Source organism: Pogonomyrmex barbatus, unplaced genomic scaffold (assembly GCF_055798465.1).
Source record: "Pogonomyrmex barbatus isolate J1 unplaced genomic scaffold, ASM5579846v1 scaffold17, whole genome shotgun sequence".
Taxonomy (NCBI): domain Eukaryota; kingdom Metazoa; phylum Arthropoda; class Insecta; order Hymenoptera; family Formicidae; genus Pogonomyrmex; species Pogonomyrmex barbatus.
The window spans coordinates 3,080,576-3,098,959 of record NW_028297113.1 but is presented as its reverse complement, the minus strand read 5'-3'; the positions used below and the strand labels follow the sequence as shown (position 1 = coordinate 3,098,959).

General features: G+C 35.4%; 2 protein-coding genes and 1 long non-coding RNA gene across 4 annotated transcripts; 2 read left to right on the top strand and 1 right to left on the bottom strand.

Moving 5' to 3' along the window:
- Positions 1 to 124: 124 nt before the first annotated feature.
- LOC105429376 (uncharacterized) lies at positions 125 to 16,043 on the bottom strand. 2 transcript variants are annotated; one of them, XM_011642322.3, is made up of 26 exons: positions 15,776 to 16,043; positions 15,647 to 15,702; positions 14,999 to 15,238; positions 14,433 to 14,548; positions 14,035 to 14,343; positions 13,729 to 13,863; positions 12,806 to 12,970; positions 6,911 to 7,042; positions 6,549 to 6,692; positions 6,350 to 6,467; positions 6,130 to 6,272; positions 5,835 to 6,060; positions 5,633 to 5,714; positions 5,370 to 5,505; positions 5,165 to 5,304; positions 4,515 to 4,868; positions 4,098 to 4,335; positions 3,794 to 4,031; positions 3,555 to 3,658; positions 3,223 to 3,471; positions 2,745 to 3,109; positions 2,522 to 2,660; positions 2,303 to 2,415; positions 1,962 to 2,214; positions 1,615 to 1,891; positions 125 to 1,438 (listed from the first exon to the last, which is right to left on the bottom strand). In XM_011642322.3, exons 3-26 carry the CDS (start codon positions 15,102 to 15,104, stop codon positions 243 to 245), a joined length of 5,478 nt encoding a protein of 1,825 aa, XP_011640624.2. In that variant the 5' UTR covers positions 15,105 to 15,238; positions 15,647 to 15,702; positions 15,776 to 16,043; the 3' UTR covers positions 125 to 242. The 2 variants fall into 2 exon arrangements, with proteins under 2 accessions (XP_011640624.2, XP_011640625.2); XM_011642323.3 differs by having other exon boundaries at positions 5,633 to 5,711.
- LOC148937071 (uncharacterized) lies at positions 7,301 to 13,252 on the top strand. The gene is made up of 2 exons (XR_016138688.1): positions 7,301 to 8,564; positions 8,948 to 13,252. It is a non-coding gene; the product is annotated as an uncharacterized LOC148937071 (long non-coding RNA).
- Positions 16,044 to 16,898: 855 nt separating the features above from the next.
- On the top strand, positions 16,899 to 18,224 carry LOC105429374 (NADH dehydrogenase [ubiquinone] 1 alpha subcomplex subunit 7). The gene is made up of 3 exons (XM_011642320.3): positions 16,899 to 17,095; positions 17,639 to 17,817; positions 18,042 to 18,224. The coding sequence occupies exons 1-3, from the start codon at positions 17,027 to 17,029 to the stop codon at positions 18,103 to 18,105; spliced, it is 312 nt and encodes a 103-aa protein (XP_011640622.2). The 5' UTR covers positions 16,899 to 17,026; the 3' UTR covers positions 18,106 to 18,224.
- Positions 18,225 to 18,384: the final 160 nt, after the last annotated feature.

The following is an 18,384-nucleotide window of genomic DNA, read 5'->3' as shown; positions in this document are numbered from 1 at the left end:
CTTATTGTTACAACAGCGATACGCAAAATGTACACATCACAGTTTTGACCATTTGCTTAACACATTGGAAATATTCCACTTTATATCTATTCAACGTTTAAAAACATGGCATTTAATCATCGTATTAAACTCATTTGCAGCGTTTTTAATTAGTACATTATATTACACACTTATAAGCAATTGATTCAGATCACAGGATTGATCTTCTCGAAAGAAGCATGTCTTGAAATTTTTTGAAACATTCACTTGAGAAAATCTACCACCAGTATATCATCCAGGCTCACCAGTTTGGCATCATTGTTTTGATTGTCCTGTAAAAGTGCACCCAACATCTGCTGGCCGCTCTTTAGCTTTTTGACATCGAGCATGACCAGTTGATGGACTCGTTTCATATGCGTCTGCAAGTTGCATTTCTGCGTGAACAGGTGCTTGCAGTGCGGGCAAGAGTATGGTCGGTCACCAGTATGGTGCTTCTGATGCAACTGCAATGTAAACTTCTGTGCAAATGACTTGCCGCATTGCTCGCACTTGTATGGACGTTCCCCTGTGTGAATGCGCTTGTGCCGTTCCATTTGATAGGGTTTCATAAACGTTTTACCACACACGTCGCACTCCTTCCTCGAAGATTGCGGAGAAGCTTTTGCTGTCATTGCCGTCGTTTGATCGCTCATCTTTATTTCAGACACACCGTCAATACCGTTTACGCTTTGATTCTGTATTTGTACCATAGAAACAGGAGGCATATAATTGTTCATTGCAAGAACTGTCGCATTGGTCGCATTCGCGATTGTCGTCTCTGTCGGCACTTGGCTAGTTATCACGACGTGATTGGCGTTATTTAAATTACAAGCTTCTTGGAAAGGATCTTGATTAACCAATTCAATTACATTGGTTGGTACTCCAGCGCTGATGGTATCGGAACTATTAGTCGCTGATTGTGTCAGAAGAGGATCGTCTGTTTGAATAGTGACGAGACCAACGTTCGCCAACAAGAACTGTACCAATTCATTGTTCTCATTCACGGAAAGCATGTTGCTGTTGTTGTTGAGAATTGTTGTCGCATCGGTATTGTTGAATGCGATTTGATTCGACAGCTGAATCGTAGTACCAAGATTTACTGTCTGCTCCAACGAGGAATAATCTAAATTCTGCGATGGCGTGGCCTCAACATTAGTCACAGTTGTCGCCGTCGTCGTCGTTATCGTCGTTGTTGTCGCCGTTATTGCTGTCGTTGTTGTCATTGAGGTATTCTCCACAGAATTATTGCCGATTTTTTCGAGATTGGCTACCGCTTCCGCTACCGCCGCGATCTTTGAATGCTTCGGTTTGCGTTTTGTGCCGCCCTTATGTTCTCTCGCATGTTTCAGCATGTGCACCTTCTTGTGACCTGAGGTACGGAATCGTAGATCGCACACAGGACATTTGAATGGCTTCGAACCTGGAAGATTTAAAGTCATTACAAACCGTCATACTTTCCTTCGAGTTAACCTTCTTATAGTTAACACATAATTTTGATGTTTTAAAATAAATGAATGAAACCTTCAAAGAATTTATTCTTGTATTACAATTATTCTCTCTGATACAATAATTAAATAATCCAAAAAAATTAGTTACCAGTATGCAATCGCATATGGACTTTTAAACTGCCTTTCGTAGCGAACATACTGCTACAGACATGGCAGCAAAATGTCTTCTTGCCCGTGTGAACCTTCATATGCGAATCCAGAGTGCACTTGACTGCGAAACTCTTGCTACAGTGTTCACACTGATACGGTCGTTCGCCTGTATGCGTGCGAATGTGTCTAATAAGATCACTCGGTTTACGAAATGTTTTTGGACAATACTTGCATTTATTAGTATATTCCCTTGTTTCTTTCTTTTCCACGTTCTCCTGGATGATCAAATCACGTTATACGTCATTTCGCTCATGTAAAATGTTATAAATATTTATATATACTTACATCCGCGTGGTCCATGCTCTTCCTCTCAGCAACTGCATCCATCAAAACTTTCTCGGAAACGGAGGAGTCCGCGTTTATTCGGACATCCAGTGTCGGTATCGATGGTAATCCGGAATTCGAGGAAGTAAGTTCCTTTTGAGAGCTGTCCGATTCCATGGATGAAACATTCCAAGACTCGGTATGCATTTTGCTGTGAGATTTCAATTGCAGTTTACTCCCCAGTATCTTTTGGCAGGTTGTACATTTCCACCGTCTGTATAAAAAAAAATCGAAAAAATAATGTTATGACTTTTTATTAAGATACTTGAGATGTCTCTCATTTTGTCGATCGATTTACTTACTGCTTGTTCGTGTGCATTTTCATGTGCCGACTGAGACCGCCGTTCGTACAGAATCGTTGAGAACATTCCGAGCATTCGTACTCTTTGGCACCGCGATGAGATCTCAGATGTTCCTGTAATGGTCACGTTAATCTCATTATGTGATTTAGAAAGCAGTGTAATTTTATGTTGCAATTTATCTAAGAATATCTAAGAATATCTAAGAAACATTTCTTATACCTTTAATCTTTCTGTCGTGAAACCTTGATTGCCGCACATATGGCACTGCAACAGAGTATTGCACTCTGATATTTTAATAGGATTATCCATATCAGAAGAGATAAGTATCTCCGAATTCATTGCACTTTGAAAATTCTTCCTACAAGTATTATATTAATTATATTAATAAGTATTTAATTGTTCTATAATAAAGCCGTTTCTCATTAGAATTTTAACAACTTACATAAACAAAGAATTTTTCTCATCCTCATTTTCGTATGACACAGAGTTACTTTTCTGCGTTGTTTTTTCATGTTCATTCACACCTTGTATTTCCGATTCATTTGTAGTGTCTGCTTTCGCAATAACTTTCGAATACTTCGACGGGCATACTTGCGAGAGTCTCATCAATTCTGAGCAGTTCTCCTTAGAATTTATTATCACTAGATGAGTATTTCTTGGAATTTGAGAAGTATCTATATTGCTGATGGTACTAACAGGAATGGCTTGTTGATCCTCTTGCTGATTACTTCGCACGGATCGGGGCAAGATATTGGATATGTTCGTGACATTACTCGGATTTAAACCGATGTCTATATCGTTGTCCGTCTAAAAAATCAATCGATTAATAATTTCGTGCTTCTAATGTATCAATGAAATATGTACGCTTCTGTACCGATATGTATAAGTTTTAGAATTATTTTTGTATGTAGAAAATTCACCTGTAACGTAATTTGATTCATATCCAATGAATCAAATTGTGGCATAAATATAGTATTGCTCGATGATTCCATGTTCTTGTTATGCTCGTATATAATATTGAGCACCGGTTGTTCCCTAGAATTATTAAGAGAACTCGTATTCGTTTCGTCTATCTGCCTTGGTAGATTATTTGTTTCCAATCCGAGATTCACGCCGATATTAAGCAGTTGCTTTAGATTCAGAGTTTCCTCGAGTTCCCGCATGCTTTCCTATACAAATTTCCGAATATAGAATTCATGTCTTTTTTATAAAATATTTATATATCTATTAAATAAATATTAATATTACGCACTGGCGTAAAAGTTTGATCCCCTGAATAATGAGGTAACGTGATGGTACCGGTTTCATCAGCGTGTAGAGTTTGTGATGTTAAATTAGTGTCGAGAGATAAATTTTCTGAAATAAATGCGTAATATAAGACCAATACAACATAAGATCAATATAAAATAATATAAGATCAAACTCTATTTTATATTTGACCAAAAAATTTTCAAATTTTGTTTATATTTGCATATCTTTTGGAAAACGTACGATTCACTATTGATGGCATTGTGTTATCCGTTAATAAGAAAGATTTTTCTTTCTCGCTGATATTTTGATGAAATTGATCAGAGAAAGCTTGAGTAAAATCTGGCGCCATTTGCGGTTGAAACGACACTTCCATATCTTCGGTGAGGGTGATGTTTTCCGATAATGTCGGGATAACTGTTTTATCGTCGCTCAAAGGCTGTGACTCCTTTTGCTCCTGCGTCTTTTGTTCCTCCAATTGCTGTTCGTGCGTATGAGATTTTAATACTTTTCAATACTTTCAACAGCACGCGTTAAATATACTTACCCGTTGCGCCAGCTCGAGTCCGTGCTTCCTTTTGATGTGTTTCCGACAATTCACGTATGTTTTAAATGTCTTGTGGCAGTACGGACACATATACGGCCTTTTATTGCTATGCGTGACTAAGTGCCTCTTCATGCTGCTCTGCGTCGAGAATTTTACATCGCATACTGAACAACTGTATGGCCTCGCGTCCTCGTGCGTGTGCAGATGAGATTTTAGGACACTATTCGACGTAAATTTCCTACAAAATTAAGAAATGTAATTCTTGATTGACGCGTGCAAGATACATTAAAATATAGAATTAATCAACAAACAGTCTGATCAATTGTTTGATCTATTCGCTTTTTTCCTTACATAACTCTTAAATTAATAAATAAAAAATTAATAATTCTTTAGAGAGATATTAGCCAAATTTCGAACCTGTCGCACTTGGAACATTTGTAAGGACGTTCGCCCGTATGCCTGCGAAAATGTTGCTTCAGATGGCTGACTTTTCTAAACGCCGCATGACAGACGAAACACTCGTGCGGCCTGGCCACGCCAACGCTTTCGTATAATTGTTTTTGTTTCGACTGCACTTGCGCAACGCTGATTTTATTGCCGGTGTCGCTAATGACGAGCGGTTCTTGCAATACCACTTGCGGCACTAGACTCTCTGCTTCCGGCGATATCTTGGACTTTTCTTGCGTATGGCTTTTCACGTGGTTTTTCAGGATGTTATTCGTGCTAAATGATTTGTCGCATATGTTGCATTTATGCGGTTTCGTATGTAATCTGAAATAAGAAATAAGTTCTTTACTAATTTGGATCTGTTTACTAATTAGTCCTGTTATATTAACATTTTTAAATAAATTTTCAAAATAAAAAAGATTATTAAAAGATAATTAAAAAAAAGAAATTAAAAAAATTAAAAGTAAAAGATAGTAAAGTCTATGGATATAAAATCAAGAGCAATGTATGAAAAATCTATAATTGTCATTATATTTACAGAAGAAATAAAACAGATACATATACAAAAAAAAATAGAAATAAACGATGAATTAAACTGTGTGAAAAACATTAAAACTTACCTCATGTGAGCGGTAAGGCTGCTATGACAAGCGAAAGTTTTATCACAGGACTCGCAAGCGTATTTTTTCACTCCAGTGTGAGTTCGCTCGTGCGCTATCATTGTCGACTTTAATGCGAAAGAACGCACACAATACATACACTGAAACGCACAAAATAGATCAGATGATACATCTCGATGTTCAAAAACGAAAAAAATTTAATTACCTTGAAAGGTTTCTCTTGCGTGTGTACTCGCAAATGGCGTATCAAGTCCGACGGCTTTTTGAATTCCTTTGGACAATACGAACATGCATACCATCGGACATTTCCTATACAGCGTTGCTTTATGGTGAGATACTTCCTGTGGATGTAGAATTGCTTATTACGCAAACTATGATAATATAAAAAATTTCGTTCATTTCGATTAATAATTATCAAATATATATTTTAAATTGTTAATCTATTTCTTTGTAAATAAAGAATATTACTTTGAAGTACCCCCAGCGGTTCTGTCTAATAGCGTGACATATGACGTTGGTGAATCCGTTTTTTTCGGTTCTGTAGTTCCTGCTAACAAGAAAATATTAAATAATTTATTAAATTATTTAAAGCAGCAAGACTATAGAAAATTTTTAAAAAATTTACATTTATCTTGAGATGCAATGAACTGCAAATATCTAAGACAATTACCTTTCGAAATTACTTCATTTTTATTCGGCAAGCCACTGTTTTTTAACGCTTGTTGCAGGATATCGTTCTGTTCTACATTTAACGTTGTGGTCCTTATCGAATCCGTGGTATTGCTTACGGCGGATTCTAGAGACGCCAATTGCGATATAACGCTGTCAACGGTCGCACGCATGTCAGCTTCCGATGAGATACTGGAATTATCTTCCGTGGGCTTGACAGCGGATTCCTACAACAAACGTGACGATTTTTATTCTCGTAACAATTATTCCATATAACAAGCAAATGTCGGGTTTACCTCCGCGGACACAGAATGCATTCGCTTTATGTGTCCGTTTAAACTGCCTAACTTCTTGAAAATGCAAGAGCAAAAGGAACAGGCGTACGTAGGTTCACCTTCTGGTGCATTATGCACTCTGAGTATATGCGCCTTTAGATTCCCTGAAAGATCAGTAAAACAGTAAGACTCGCAACATAATTTAAAAAAAATTCTATATAATATTAATTACAAATTTTACCTTTTTGACTAAACTTGGCATTACAGAGGCTACAAGTGTGCGGCCGAATACCCTTGTGTTGCCATGTGTGAATTTGCAATGAACTCTTTTGAGTAAACGCTCTGTTGCAAATCGTACACTACGCAAGAAGAAGCATATGTAAAATGAATGTTTTTTTAAAGCATCATCACTAATTAGTTTCCTCTGGAAGGCGTCTTACCTTAAATGGCTTTTCTCCAGTGTGTACTCTAATATGCCGCATCAATTGGCTCGGTTTTTGGAAGATCTTCAAGCATATGGTACATTTGTACATTGTTTTGTGTTTCGTTCCCCTCTTGGTTTGCTTTACTATCTTCGTTTGTAGCTGTAGAGAAAATAAATGCGATAAGACTCCGAGCATAGAGAGAAAAACGCGATCTGTTTATTAGAAGCGTAAAAGCGCTCTCAAGGAAAGAAAAATAACATGAAGTGAAAAGTTTTATTACAGTTTTATGTCAAAAATAAAGGAAGAAAAAATAAAACATTACTAGTGTTATTGAATCATTTATAAAATGCAATATTTAATAACAATCTCATACTTACTCTGTAATGCTCGCGAATGTGCATTCGGTAAAGCGCGGGTTGCACAAATTGCTTGTTGCACAATTTACATTTTCGCACATCCTCACTCGCCCACTTTTCCCCGTGAAGCTTCAAATGCGCGTCCAATTGAGCCTGTTACGATACATATAAACATAATTGAGATCTCCGAAATATTTATTAGCAATTATTTTACATATTATTTATTTCATAGATGATTTATAAAGATCATTTTATATTCCCCACAGAATACGCATCTCTGAGTAGTCTTTGCGACTAATAATTAACAAATTGCCGAGATCGATGTACCTTATAATACTGAGCGCTGATACCAAGAGCAAGATGGAACACGCGCGTGCAGATAAAGAGAAGCGCGAAATTCAGGCAGTCTACGGCGAACGACATATCGGAAGTGCGGCTCGGATTATGTCGTGTAACATAAAGTAATACGCGCCGGCGGGCAGTGAGTACTTATATGGCAGTGTTTGGAGCAAAAAGTAGGACACATTGAGCCCACCACGGTGACCCACCGAATATCATAGCTACGATCGATCGATCGAAGAAACGCCTTTTTCTCGCGGTATCAACGCTGATAAAGAATGAACACAACATTGAACACAAAGTTTGACTGTTTACTATCGTGTCGCGATAGTAAATTGAATCACGTGGACGTTGCGTACACAGGCCATTCTGCTAACGGGTCGCGGACGATTTAAATCCAGAATTCAAAAGTCAAAGTTTCACAATTTCTTTCGTCGTCTATCGATAAAGAAAGGAAAGAAGAAACGAAGTGAATTAGAAATCAAATTATTTGTGGACCATTAAGTAATTGATTATACGTGAAGTTTCATCGCTTCGCAACTATCACGTGGTACATTTCACGATGCGACAGCCGGTCGACTGCGAGAACTTGGGCTCCACTCTCTCTTTCTTCCTCCCTTCTCTCTATACTTTCTTCTGCTATTCTCTTTTTCTCTATCTTCTCTCTTGGACGATGTCATATCAGAGCATATAATTCTTTTTCGTCTTCTCTTTTCCTTTTTTTCTCCATCACCCTCGTCCGTATCTCTTCCTTCTATCTTTCTTCGGCGAATTTCATCTCCGTGCATGTAATAAGATTCTTCTTCTTCTCCCCTCCTCGCAGCACCTCCGAAGCTGGCAGTGACGGTTTCCAGAGGCAAATCTCGGAGATCGCTGTTCTCCGCTTTAATTCCCGCGCATTGCCATCAGTACTGCGCCTCCGAGGGAGGACGTTGCACTTTTTCCGGCACGCACATCACTCGCGATCCAGCAACAGCTGCTTCCTCCCCGCTCGCCGTTTGATGGCTCTTCCCAAAGATGCCCGGTCTTCCTCGTCGTTTCTCTTCCTCTTCCTCTCTCTTCCGCCTACGGATTGCCGTACTCCTCTTCCTCTTCCGCTTGATCGACCTACACGATCTCCCGTTTCTTCTTCTTCTTCTTCTTCTTCTTCTCTCTTATGCGTTTCCCTCTTCCGAAGTTCGTTTTCTTTTTTCAACAGCAGCAGCACTTTCTTCGCGAGATTTCGATTCACCAATGACAAGCTCACGGCTCGCATCTCGGATTCCTCCGATGCCGCCGACAAACGCTACGAGATGAGCTGGCGATCTGCATAAGTAAACCTGAGACAGCATAACTCGTAAGTTCGTAAAATTTTACGATAGACGAAGATTTTAAGATTGGCAACATTTCAGATAAAATGATGGAAAAAGAAACGATGGAAATTTTTTTCTGTCTTTGTAATTCTTACACGTGGAAAAATTGGAAGAAAACATTTCTGAAAATATTCCACAATTTACAGAACATTACAATTTGCGTAAATAATAATTATCTACAACTAGGGATATAACAGCAAAACGTGTGAATTGTTAATTGAATGATCAAAAATTAAAATGGCAATGAGATTGAGAACATCTATCTTCGTCTTGAATTTTAATCCCGGACTTTATGCTGGCAGTATTCGAAAAAAAAAAAAAAAAAAAATCCAGAGATCGATGAATCGGTGAATATATTTTGCTGTAGTGAAATCCCTTATGGCGAAGCGCATCGAATCATAAGAGCACGGAACATCTAATCACATCGGACGTAGTGATTCAGGAAACGACCTCCGGCTTCGATACACCGCCCACCTTCGAGAAGAGCGCATCATCGTCAGATCGTAAACTACTTAAAGCACTCCTTTGCATCTTGCTTCTTGCCACAAGACATTCATAGATTCACGTAGTATAAGCCAACACATTCCGTGGATCAGAACTAATATCAAAGGGAATTAGAATGAAGAATTATTATTTATAAAAATATGTTATGTCATTTGAGGGATCTCATTACGCGAAAGGACGAAAAGATCGGCTCTGTAGGAGTTCCTTGTCTACATTTTTTTCTCGGCAAAGCTTGTCTACATTTTTTTCGAGCACTCGGAAACGAGGAGGCGAATCATTGCACAACAACGGACGGACAATTGGCGTGTCAAATGTCAAGCGTGCGACGCGAATGACTCGAGACTGAAGAGTGAAAAGAAGACTAATGATATTCTTAAGGGTCGGAGTTCCTAAAATACGGTCTCGTGGAAGCGTCATCGGTTTCCCCGTACTAAATCGCTCTCTTTCTCGCCATCGCAGATTTCGCTGATCGTCTCCCTCTGGTCTTCATCTTCCTCAACGCGTCACATCACGGTTGGATTATTATTGCTTCGTGTGTAAACATGGGCGCGAAACGCGCCTTTGCGAAAGATCGCGCTGTCTCTCCTAAGCTGCTAAGAGTTTCTTCCGCGAAGAAAACTTGATCTACCGTACGCGTTAAAGCAGTACGACGTGACGCTTATCGTTCATTTTATATCTTCAGTTGGCTGTGATTCAAATAACGAGTGATCTCGACGGAGAATCGATTTTCAGGGTTAATGTTATTAATAATAGTGAGTTATCGGCGGGACGGCGGCTGTATATCCTCTCTCTTCCCGGTAAAGTTCAACGGTTCGTTTCTTATCAACGGCGGCCGTATTATCGGTCACTTTTATTTCATTCGACGATCCTTCCTCTCCTCCGTCTACTTCTGCCTCCTCCCTCGCGAACTGTTGTTTTATATTTGTTATCCTTTACCGGTTCACCGTAGATTATCAATATTATTCGAGACGCATCGAGCACCAACTATATCTAAGAATAATAAAAATATCAATTATTCATGCTCGATCTTTTTCTTTTTTAGAAATTTCGTTTCATGTCGCGCGCACACACACACACACACACACACATACACACTATGTAGTAAAGAGAGACACCATCTGCATAATTTCTATCACAAACTTCGGTTTTCGGAGTAAAGGCGAGGGACCTCCTCGGAGATCTTTCAAGTCCGGCGCCAGAAAAAATATACGGGTCCGTAGGCGGGCGTGTAAAAACTACCGGAACGACTGTGAGAAACTACGTTCCAAGAGAAGATATTCTTCCCCGTCGACATTTGGCAGTAGATAAGATACTAGGCAGCGAAAATCAGCGAAGTTGTAATACAGAATTGAGCATGGTCAATTACGGTCAATCGATTATCGATCGATTGAGCAAAGGCGACAGCTCATTTCAATTACATGTAAATTGCTTTCATTATTATTTTTCGAATCCTTTCAGTCTCTTCAATGGAGAAAGATCAGATCAGTTAGTAGCAACTCTGGAATGCGTGACCATGATTTAATCAATCTATCGCACATCACGTTTCCTAATAAATCTAACAAGGAGGACTTGAATAACAGCCACGATGATTTTATAAATAGATAAATGTTAATTCCTGCGACACAACCGACAACATGCGATCCTCAATGAAACCGCACATTTTTCGTGGAAGATGAGTGTTCGACAATTGGATAACAAATGCAAGCACGTGTGCGCTTCGCGAGTACTCACTGCCCACTGACGAAGCGGCTGTAAATGTCGCTTACGTCGTCGTCGAAATCATTATACTCGCCGTCATCGTTATCGGTTCTCCTTTCTCTCCGCGAGTTACTTTCGGATTCATCCGAGAAACGTCACAGTAGACGAATTATATTAGATCTAAGTTTGAAACTTAGATCTCTACTGTCTATTCTCTTCTTCTTTATCTTCAATTTTTTTTTCTCCTTCACCATCTTTGATGTATACAGTCATTTCTGTATTTTTATGCTCAAATTTTCATATTTTTATTTCTTTCCAATTTGTTTCACTTTTGCAGATTTACGATGATTATCTGCATACTTCTGATGAAAAAACTTACGATATTTAACTTAAAATGTTACTGCGTCTATTTTCTTCTTATTTATCTTCAATTTTTTTTTCTTTTTAATCATCTTCAGTGAATACAGTGAGCGCTTTTGTATTTTTTTACGTTCAAACTTTTATACTTTTATTTCTTCCTAACTTGTTTTATTCTTGCAACGATTATCTTTATACTTCCGACTAAAAAAAAAAACTTAAAATGTTTATATTGCTTTTATCATTTGCTATCTCTTTATTTGAATTGAATTTTCAAGCGTTTAATTCCACGATTTCTCTACATTATTTTTTTTTTCACTTTTAAAATTTGTTATATCGGATACATTGACCGCATGATGCACGATGCAACGCTTCCTGGAACCTGTTCCACATTTCGATTATGTTGTGCGACATGCATGCGTGCATCGAGATGCGGGCGTACGGCGCGTGTCGGCGACCAAACGGCGAGGAATAATCGGCGAGAGATCTGTGCGAGATCATGCGATTCGGTTGCGTAATTCCTGTGCGCCTCATTAATACAACCGCCGTCGCCGCCCACTTGCCCATGTTTTATTGCAGCCCACGTTGCTTATCACGGTCACGCATGATTGTTGCGACGATCGTTGCGGTGATCCGATCGATCCTTATTGTCTCCGTAAACTCGGAAGATTGCAGGCAAGACTTCTTCTTCCGAAGCGAACATATAGTCTTCCTCTGCCATTGATCAATTAAAATGCTCGAACGAAGATACGCATTATCGCAAATGCATGATTCATTCTCATTCTTCGCAGATTATCGCTAAGGATGGCTAATTATATAGATGCTTCTCTGTGAATATGTAGCAAAGACGAAGCAACTAAATGCCATTGATGGTTGGCGAAGTGCGCGAGGCTGATTATTGCTGGCACACTTTGACGACATGAGATAATGTCTCTTAATCTTCGAGAACATTGAAGGGAATTAATAAATCATCTCTATTTATCTAGCTGCAGTCGGCTACAAGGACACATTGCGAGAATTGCGGATTCCTATTTTCTACGATCGCTTGATTTCGGCTGGCCGACGGCGAGCAAATAAATTATGGGTCACTGAAATCGACCCTTGATTAAACCGAGTAACATCAAGATCTCCGTTTTACATTCACATTATTCGCTATATTAGCAAAACCAAATTTATTTAATAACGTCGCACCTTATCCGTTAATAATAAATAGTTCCTTATCGGATCGTTCGATTATATTAAAATGCTGTAAAATAATAATAAATATATTTCAAATAGATTCGCGAATTTTAAATAGGTGAGCAGAATTTATGTTATTAATTAAGGTTTATGAGCACGACCCATGTCAACTCGGGCACGTGGACCGATTGAGGAAGCGAATAAACGAATACGAAGCGAAAACTAACATTTTACTTTTTAGTTGTGATAATTAGAATCATATTCGCAAAGATGAAGAATTATCGGTAAGTCTGCATGATCAGCATGGTCTGCGATTGGCAGAACATCGATAAAGCAATCTTAGCGCAATAATTTTTATACAGACGATTTCAAAATTCATCAAATTGATATATTAGGATCTGCCTTATTTTTTTTTTAGTTGAATTTTTACATGTAGTAAAAAATTTCCCTTAGAAGTAGGTAAAAATATAAATAATCTCAAACTTACCTTTGTCGAAAAGGCGTCCTCGCATTCCGTGCAAAAGAGATTCTCCTCCTTCTCATGTAGCAACATGTGAGATTTCAGACTCGCCATTCTGGCATATTTTCTACCGCATTCGGGACATTTTGGATCGCCGGTATTATGCGTTGCCATATGAAGCGTGAAATTTGTCTGCAAGCATACCATTGTACAGAGTTACTAGACTGAATCCACAGCTAATACATCAAGAAGCAACTTTCTCTGAATACTATTAATACTAATTTTATAAGCGATTAATTGGGGATTGAGCAGGTTTGTTCGATAAAATTTTTTAAGGAGGTGTTTCAGCAATCCCATAATTATTTTTCTATATATTTCTGTATATAAAAAAATATAGTTATATAATTTTATTATACTATATATTATACTATATAAATTAATAAACAAATCAATATATAAATTGAAAATAATAAATTAATGTATTAAATTATAAAATACACATTGACATGTTATAGCGTACGAAATAAACTTTAGAGGATGATAGATCCATCAAAAGAATCTATTTTTGTCAAGAATTCTATCTGAAATGTCTTCTGATGCATTCTTAAAGAGCTATATATCCTTATTTGAACCGTTTGAGATAGATAATCGATCACAAAACAGTACTGCACATGTTTGATGATACTAATAAATAATCTAATAATTCTTTGAAAAAAAGACAGAAACAAAATTAAAAGTGAATGATTCGAAATTCTCTTCAAAGACACGTCGGAGGACATATATTCTTTGACAAAAATTGATTCTCTAAATGAGATCTATCATTCCTTGAAGTTTATTCCATGAATCCTGAAATTCTAAATAACTTGATTAATTTTTCCGTTTCCTTAAGATTTGTAATCATGAAATTCTCTTAAGATCACATTAATAGAAAAGATATCAAAAAAACTTACTGGAATATTAAATGATGCTGGACATTTCGGACATCTATGTGGTTTTTCCTCGGCATGATTTTCCATATGTCTACGATACACTGTCTGTTTAGTAAATTCTTGTCTGCATATATCACATTTCAGAGACTGTATATTCTATAACAAAAATATTAAGAATATATAACCTCGAGACGAGATTAACAATCAGAATTGTGTAAAATAAAACTATTTCAAGCAAACGTAAATATTCAATCTGTTTTAGATAATGGATAACTCAAGAAACTATTCTCAAGTTGATATAGATATTAACCAACAATGTTAACGTACTTGTGAAGTTATCCCAGTCTTTTTCGGTCTTCCTGGGGATCTGTTGCAGACGTTTTGTATCGCAGATACAGGCGTAGATCTGCTTTTAGCATGATTATCAATTGTCGATTGTTCCTTGATCGATAACACATCGCTATTATCTCTAGTAATAGGTAACAAAGATTCTGTAACAACACATTCATTCGTATCCTGCACTTTAAGCTGCTCCGTTACTGAAGATCCATTCTCAAAATGTTGTATTAGTGGCAGTAGGTTTGTTTGTTGCATCACAGTTCCAGGCAAACCTTCTACATTCAATTGAAGAACAGGCTGAAACAAATATTCATGTCAAACTAATGCATAACATATTTCATTCACATATTGCTTAATATATCTGAAATTTTATTAAATGTATGTACTGGATGTAAAATAAAACTTCCATCCATAGTTTTTATTAGTGCTGGAGACACCACATTATTTTGTGGCATTAATGTAATAGGCGTCGCCATGAATTCTAATATACCATCTTCATGTTCTGAAAAAAATTAAATTCGTGATGATACAAACAAGTTTTGTACAAGCAAAATATATACATTTATTCATTACATAATCTTTCCACTTATTTATTTCTAATTTCAGTAAAATTAGTGGCATATAAAAAAAACATAAGCAGTAAGATCTTAACATTAAGCCAATTGACTAATTAAATTGAATAACTAAATTGACAACTATCAAAAATATAAAATTATTATTTTAAAATTATTGGCCATAATTGGTCAATTTTCTTCTCTTGTTTACGTTTTTCTATATCACGAGTTTAAGTCCAATATATCGACATAAAATTTTAATTTTATAGATAAATCTTTAATTGTTATGTTTATGTATGCTAAGAATATATAGCATATAATATGCATTCATAAAATATTTACATACATATTTCTGTAATTACTTGTTTAAATATAACATATTAGTTCTATTATCTTACCACCCACTGCCAATAATGTCTGACCATCGTCTGTTGTAATAAAACCAATTGGCATTGTATCACTGGAATCAGTCAGCTCCATAATCATGTTCTGTTCCGTTAACATATTGGTATATTCTTAACACAATGACAAGTAGATCTCGAATAACAAACAACAGAGCTTTTACAAATTCACACTTGCTTGTGCATAATTTGACAGATCCGGTCATATGATCAAATGTTCAATTGCTGTAGTTCTTGCTGTAACACAATTATATTAATAATGAAGCATTATGATAATCAGATTCTAACATAATTCAATAAATCTAAATATTCAATCAGTTTCTCAGCTATAATTCTTACTAATGTAATTATATCATCCATAAATTGACAGTTAGATCTTAATATATTGAATCTTAATATAATGAATCTGATTCAAATGGTTATAATTCTCGCTATAATACAGTTATATCTTGTTTACATATTAATCACTATGAAACCAGAGATTTAAGCCAATATTTTCTATCTTCAATAACATTGTCGTACAAAATGTTTGCTCAAGTCTAAAAAAAGTTACAAACATAAATAAAGTTACAAATATTAACTTAAGAGCTTTTAAGTTATCTTGCATTCTTGGTAATTCTAAACTTAAATAGCCAATTTACTTACTGTTTACATTTTTCTATGTCCACTAGCCTAAGCCTTGATCCATATGCGATTCTAACCTATACACAAAACATGTCATGGATTAATTCTTCAAATCGTGCGTACTATATATTGATATTGGATCGAATGTACCTGACTCGATGCGATAAACTGTCTCAAAACTTCTCACTCGGGGAGATTCGATAAAAAGAATCCTCTACTTCACGTCTAAGCGTCTCCATATGTTGTTTTTTCGCCACCCTCTATCTCTCTCTTCCTCTCGTTCCCTCTCATTTTCTCAACGCGGATGCGCGTCGTGCCGATCACCGGTTCACGGTTCACGTTCGTCGCATTCACGGTTGCATCCGCTTCCTTTTCCTTTACGGATTATCATAGAATTCCACTTGTCAGCTGTTCCTATCAATAAATTGATGCGAATTAACATGATTCGTCATCGCCATCGTTCGCCATCGTCGTATCTTCGAATTTTTCAATTAAATTAATATGAATTTAATCATCTCCAATCTCTGACTACCTTCTTGTCCATTTCTTCTTATCCATATCAATGTAAATTAATTTTAATTAATCTCGATTTAATTAATTTTTTTTAAATTCGAGAACTAGAAGAAGATAGAAAAGAAATTAAACTGAGATTTAAAATTACACTATATTAGTAGAAATGTTCGGAATGATATTGATTTCTTTTTTTTTTTAATTAGCGATTAATAAATCAATTTATCAAACAACAATTATATTATTTTATTAACGCAATAAAATTATTAATCTTCAGTTGTTTGATGTATAAAAAGTTAGGATTTTTAAATTTTAATGATTTACTTTAAACATTGTATTGAATAAGAAATTAACCTATTATTTAACATAAATAAAAAAAATTATGTTAAAATAAAATTAATTTAAATAAAAAATTAAAATTTAATTTTGAAAGATATTATTTATATTAAAAAGATGTAATTTTTTGAAAATAGATTAATAAAACCATCACAAATGTTAAATGTGTTTCAAAATATAATTATTAGAATTAACTAACAATAAATTGTTAAAAGTTATTAGCTTTTAATATTTGTAACTAATTAACTAATTATTATTATTTGATTTTGTCAAAATCACATTTAAAAAAAAGAGTAAGCTTGTTCTTTTATTTCACTCGCAAAATTCAGAAATTACATATCTCGAAATTACATCTTTTTTCGTTTCGACAGAGAATAGAACACATGTCATATCGATTGTAAGATTGCCATCGATAATCGAATCGTTTCATGTCGATTCAATGTAAAATGTCAATATTTATCTGTTGAGGTTAGCTTTTCAATGTCGCAGGATTAAATTTGCCGTATTGAAATTAATTATTTTTTAACAAATCAATCGATCCTCGTGAAAGGCAACATGCCGGGTCCAATCGAACACCGGAGTGTTACTCCATTAATAAAATTGATTCGGGACATTGGCCGAGGTGTAAGTAATAATACTCATTTCCAATTATGTAATCCTCTGCGCTTTTTCTATGTTTTACCTAACAAATTACACATGTTTTTGATTTGTTAATATCATTACGAATTTCTTGAACTATTTCTAGTAAAAAACGAGTGATTTATTACTTGATTATGAGATTTTATCTGTCGATTGATATGCTGAATTTAGGAATACTTAATTTGGAAATGTTTTTTTATGAGAAACACATACAACACACACACACACACACAACATATTTTATTTGTAAATTATTTTACTCTTGTTGTTTGTATTCATCTCTTTTCCATATAACAGAACAGTTTTAGAATTTGAGAAGTTACATTCGACAATTTACAGATTTATATATCTCTTTTAGGAAAAGCTGTTAACTATAAGTTTTTTATAGAATAATGCATTTATTTAGCAAAAAACTTTTCTAAGAGCATTAGGGCGATAATCAGAAGTTTATAAATTTCTTCTGTTTTCAGTTAGCAGCTTGATAATGCTTTTAAAATTCTTTTTTTTGTTGTTCTTTATATGCTGTAGAGAGAAGTTACACTGAACAATAGATGGCCTGATCAGCAGTCTAAGCGCACTCAACCTCCACCAGAAATACCAGGAGGACCGTATCATAAAACTTCACAAATTTATTATTATCTTCGAGATGGAAGACGAGAGGTTCAACCACCATTAGTAATTACTGGACCAAAACAGATTGGTACAGAGTAAGTATAAATATCAAGAAATTTAAAAGGATTAAAATTTTCATATCTCAGAATATATTTGTTTCTCTGTATATATATATATATATATTTTATATATAATTATATTTTTATTGGAAAATTTAAAAATGGATTGAGATTATATAGAATTGAAATATTAATATATAGAGTAAAATTTATATATAAATAAATAAATTTTTATTTCGCGGATATTTTTTAACTTTCAGAAAGGAACTTTCTGCTGAAAAGAAATATATTACTCCAGGAAAAACTTATAATTGGGGTTCTTAAGCTTTCTTCAGTCAAGCTAGGGTTATTGTTGTTTCACTGCAAACTACATTGACATATAATATTCAATGACAAGTTTGCTTCATCATTGTACATAGAAAATTAAATTCTTTGCTTTATCACTGTATTGTATTTGTTTGTTACACCTCTTTCCAAAATTATCATAAGTATACATAAAATTGTAAAAATATATCAGCAAACAATATGCTGAAATAAAAAGTATATACGTATGCTCTCTGATATTTTACATGAGATATCTATAATATTTGACATTTTTATAAA